At 44.0% G+C, this 3923-nt stretch overlaps 1 protein-coding gene across 1 annotated transcript in view; it reads right to left on the bottom strand.

Annotated features, from left to right (window-relative positions):
- Positions 1-3923, bottom strand: part of LOC107726335 (glycine amidinotransferase, mitochondrial-like) — a 9817-nt gene continuing 5894 nt past the window's right edge. The window contains exons 4-10 of the mRNA XM_016535881.1: positions 3607-3744; positions 3368-3532; positions 2192-2329; positions 1953-2117; positions 1810-1873; positions 821-937; positions 1-733 (exon numbers count right to left, since the gene is read on the bottom strand). Of these exons, the coding sequence (XP_016391367.1) occupies positions 621-733; positions 821-937; positions 1810-1873; positions 1953-2117; positions 2192-2329; positions 3368-3532; positions 3607-3744 (900 nt within the window). The 3' untranslated portion in view covers positions 1-620. The remainder of the gene's footprint in view (positions 734-820; positions 938-1809; positions 1874-1952; positions 2118-2191; positions 2330-3367; positions 3533-3606; positions 3745-3923) is intronic.

A 3923-nucleotide genomic window follows, 5' to 3' on the forward strand; every position in this document is an offset into this window, starting at 1 on the left:
CTGGTTTCCAAGTGTATCTTTATTAGACTGGTTTGACCTGACACAGGACCATCGCACCCAACAAGTTAAACTAGAGAAGCACAGCACAAGCGCAGCGCGAATAATCAGCCAAACGTTCCTGGCTCCTGCTATAGAGAACGACATCAGAGGCAGAGGCTAGACAACACTCTTGTGAAGGGAAAGTATATGCCACTAAAATGCATATAGATATTTACATTTCTATGAAATGCTTACAAAGTATGGCTACAAAAATACCTGAGTTTACAAATCAACACTTGGCACATCACATGTAGGGTAAAAAAAAGATCTATAATTAAAATGCATTATATAAGAAGTCATTACAATTCAAAATACGCTATGTTTTTTTGTGGTTTTGGTAAACAGGAGGTAGAAACTCTTCTTCTGTGGTCGTGGTGGCGTGGTGGTGTGTGTGTGTGTGGGGGGGGCTCTGTCTGCTTCAGTCATTCCTACAACAGCCGGCCAGAGATGCAGTCGTTACTGAGATCACTGAGGTTTGTACTCATCACGTTCATCTGTGGCGTTTGCAAAAGCCCTGACATGCACAGCGCGATCAAAGCATGCTGATCTGAGCTCAATAAGGACTGCGTGTCTCTGGCAGGCTAGAGGAAGTACGACTGGAGCGTCCCACGGCGGCGCACATCCGTCGTCCAGCAGTGAAAGCCTCCTCCCAGCGAGTTAGCGTGCCGGATGCTGACTCGAATGGTCTGAATACCTGCGGGAGCCACGACAGACAAGAGCAGGTGAATGAGGAATCACATCAGAGCGGAGGATGCTTCATCACAACGAACGGCGCTCTCACCCAGACTTTCAAACATCTTCTGTATGTTCGTCTCGTTAGCGTCCACCATCACACGCTTCTCATCCAGCATCAGCACGTTCATCGAGAGCCATTTGGACGACATCCACAGCGGATGATCTGAGATTGGAAAACACTCATGTTAAGCCAAATATTTCGTACATGGACATTCATCATCTATGCAACATGAAATATGCATTTATTAGAGCAGTGAGCGAGTGCCATCAGGTGACACGCAACATGACAGTTCATTTGAAACATTATTTATTTTACTTAAAATCATTTCCATGTTGTAGTTTGAATATCTGATTAAAATTGTAATATATTATTAATGCATCTGTAAGATGTTGGCAACATCAGCTCAGGATGTGAATCGGTCATTTAGAGTAATTTGCTTTTTACAAAAGTTTGTCTTAAATTTATTGTATATCAGTGTTTTAACTGGATTGCTATATTTGAAAAATGGTTTGCAAAATAATTCATGTGGTGAATATGTGTCGGGGCATCTGAACTACAGAGTTATTTTAATCAAATCTGGTGCATGTTGTGTTGCTGTATGTCCGTAAAGAGACAGTTCACCTTCAGTTGCTGGTCCCCATTGACTTCCATAGTATGCAAGTCAATGGGGACCAGCAGCAATTGAAGGTGAACTATGAAATGGAAATAGCAGCAGATCTTTTCTTCTGCATTGTGACGGACATCTGAGTGTAACCAATTATTGAAAAAGAAAAATGTAGGGCGGGACTTGATTCTGTGCATTAGTTGCTAATTGGATGTTGAGATGACGGCGTGGCTCTGAAAAGTGTATGTTAAGAGCCTTAAATGACTGGAGAAGATCCAGCTATGACACTTTAATTAAACAATTATAAAAGTTTTTTTATGCACAGATGAATTGTTCACAAAATGATGTTTGGGTGCTCTGATGTGACTGAAGGTTGTGCTTTGACTGAAGAGTTTGCCACCAAACTCGCGTCAGAACTCGCTGTACTCACTGTCTGGAATAAGAGGAGCTGGAGGAGTCACCACAGTCCAGCCGGCCTTCTTGAACATCTCGATCTGCAGGAGAGAGTCACCATCATGTGAGCGTCTCGCTGCAGTGCTACAGATCAACACTAGGTGGCAGCACAGCACTGACCTGCCTGCAGGGCCGATCCGGGTTCGACAGCACCAGCCCCGGGCCGATGATGTTAAAGGTGGCGTCGATGTGCATGGGGTTGGGGTCTTTGAAGGAGATGATGTGGATCTTGTAGGTGGGAGCGAGGTGACGTCTCATCCACTCGATGCCCATGAAGTTTGTAACCTGTCAGTAAAAACCTGTCAACAGGAGCTTGAGCATGAGAGAGCAGTGAGCTCAGAGCGGATGAGGACGCTCACCTGACTCCTCTGTACAAAGATATCAGTGCCGGCCCTGATGAAGTCTGCAGCGTCGAAACACGGCTCGGACTCTGTGGTGACAAACTTCCCCTGAGCGGCCAGCTTATGTCTGTCCTCCACGGTGCGGATGGGGTAATCCTACACACATGAAATATGAAATATGCATTTATTAGAGCAGTGACTGAGTGACATACAACATGACTCTGGACAATTAAATGCACGCACATTTAATCTGAAACATTATTTGATTCAAATTGTTCATTTCCATGTTGTAGTTTGAATATCTGATTACAATTTTAATATATTATTGCATTTGTAAGATGCTCGGGATCTGTGTCTCGTCACTTGTCAACCTGTCTGTGTACTGAAGCTTCTGTCACCAAAACAAATTCCTTGTATGTGCAAACATACTCAATAAAGCTCTTTCTGACTTCTTAAATAGACGTTCATTTTCGACTCAGTTTCGAGCATTGTATCAATATAATCATATCAGACAGAGCAACTCAAGCGCTTCTAACAGATTCAATTTCTCCAAAATGTATAAATATAGATTTATTGTATTTCAGTGTTTAAACTGAATTGCTATAGTTGAAAAACTGCTATTGTGGTGAATGTGTGTCATAGGCCTGATAGCAGCATGATTTATCTGAACTACAGACTTGTTTTTATTAATCAGATCATGATGTTATTGCAAATCTGGTCAGATCTTTTCTTCTGTATTGTGACGGACACCTGACTGTACGAGTGATTGAAAAAGAAAAATGTAGGGCAGGACTTGATTCTGCGCATCGGTTGTTGTGGTGGCTCTCAAAAGTGTGTTAAGAGCACTAAAAGACTGGAGAAGATCCAAACATTTTTACAAAATTAAACACTCACAGATTAATTGTAAAGAATAACATCTATAACATGCATTTAGAACATTACATTTCATTTAAGCTTGTGTTTAAAGAGATGGGTGCTCTGATGTGATTGAAGGTTGTGCTTTGACTGAAGAGTTTGCCACCAAACTCGCGTCAGAACTCGCTGTACTCACTGTCTGGAATAAGAGGAGCTGGAGGAGTCACCACAGTCCAGCCGGCCTTCTTGAACATCTCGATCTGCAGGAGAGAGTCACCATCATGTGAGCGTCTCGCTGCAGTGCTACAGATCAACACTAGGTGGCAGCACAGCACTGACCTGCCTGCAGGGCCGATCCGGGTTCGACAGCACCAGCCCCGGGCCGATGATGTTAAAGGTGGCGTCGATGTGCATGGGGTTGGGGTCTTTGAAGGAGATGATGTGGATCTTGTAGGTGGGAGCGAGGTGACGTCTCATCCACTCGATGCCCATGAAGTTTGTAACCTGTCAGTAAAAACCTGTCAACAGGAGCTTGAGCATGAGAGAGCAGTGAGCTCAGAGCGGATGAGGACGCTCACCTGACTCCTCTGTACAAAGATATCAGTGCCGGCCCTGATGAAGTCTGCAGCGTCGAAACACGGCTCGTACTCTGTGGTGACAAACTTCCCCTGAGCGGCCAGCTTATGTCTGTCCTCCACGGTGCGGATGGGGTAATCCTACACACATTTTATTCTTTCATTTGGATACAAAAAACAAGCAAAGAAAACCGAATCCAAATACCCTGAGAAGTCATTTTGCAAGATATTGACAGCACATCGCTAAAATACACACACACACACTCACTCACACACTCACTCACACACTCACACTCACACTCACACACACACACACTCTC

This window comes from Sinocyclocheilus rhinocerous, unplaced genomic scaffold (assembly GCF_001515625.1).
Source record: "Sinocyclocheilus rhinocerous isolate Xijiao unplaced genomic scaffold, SAMN03320098_v1.1 scaffold4532, whole genome shotgun sequence".
Taxonomy (NCBI): Eukaryota; Metazoa; Chordata; class Actinopteri; order Cypriniformes; family Cyprinidae; genus Sinocyclocheilus; species Sinocyclocheilus rhinocerous.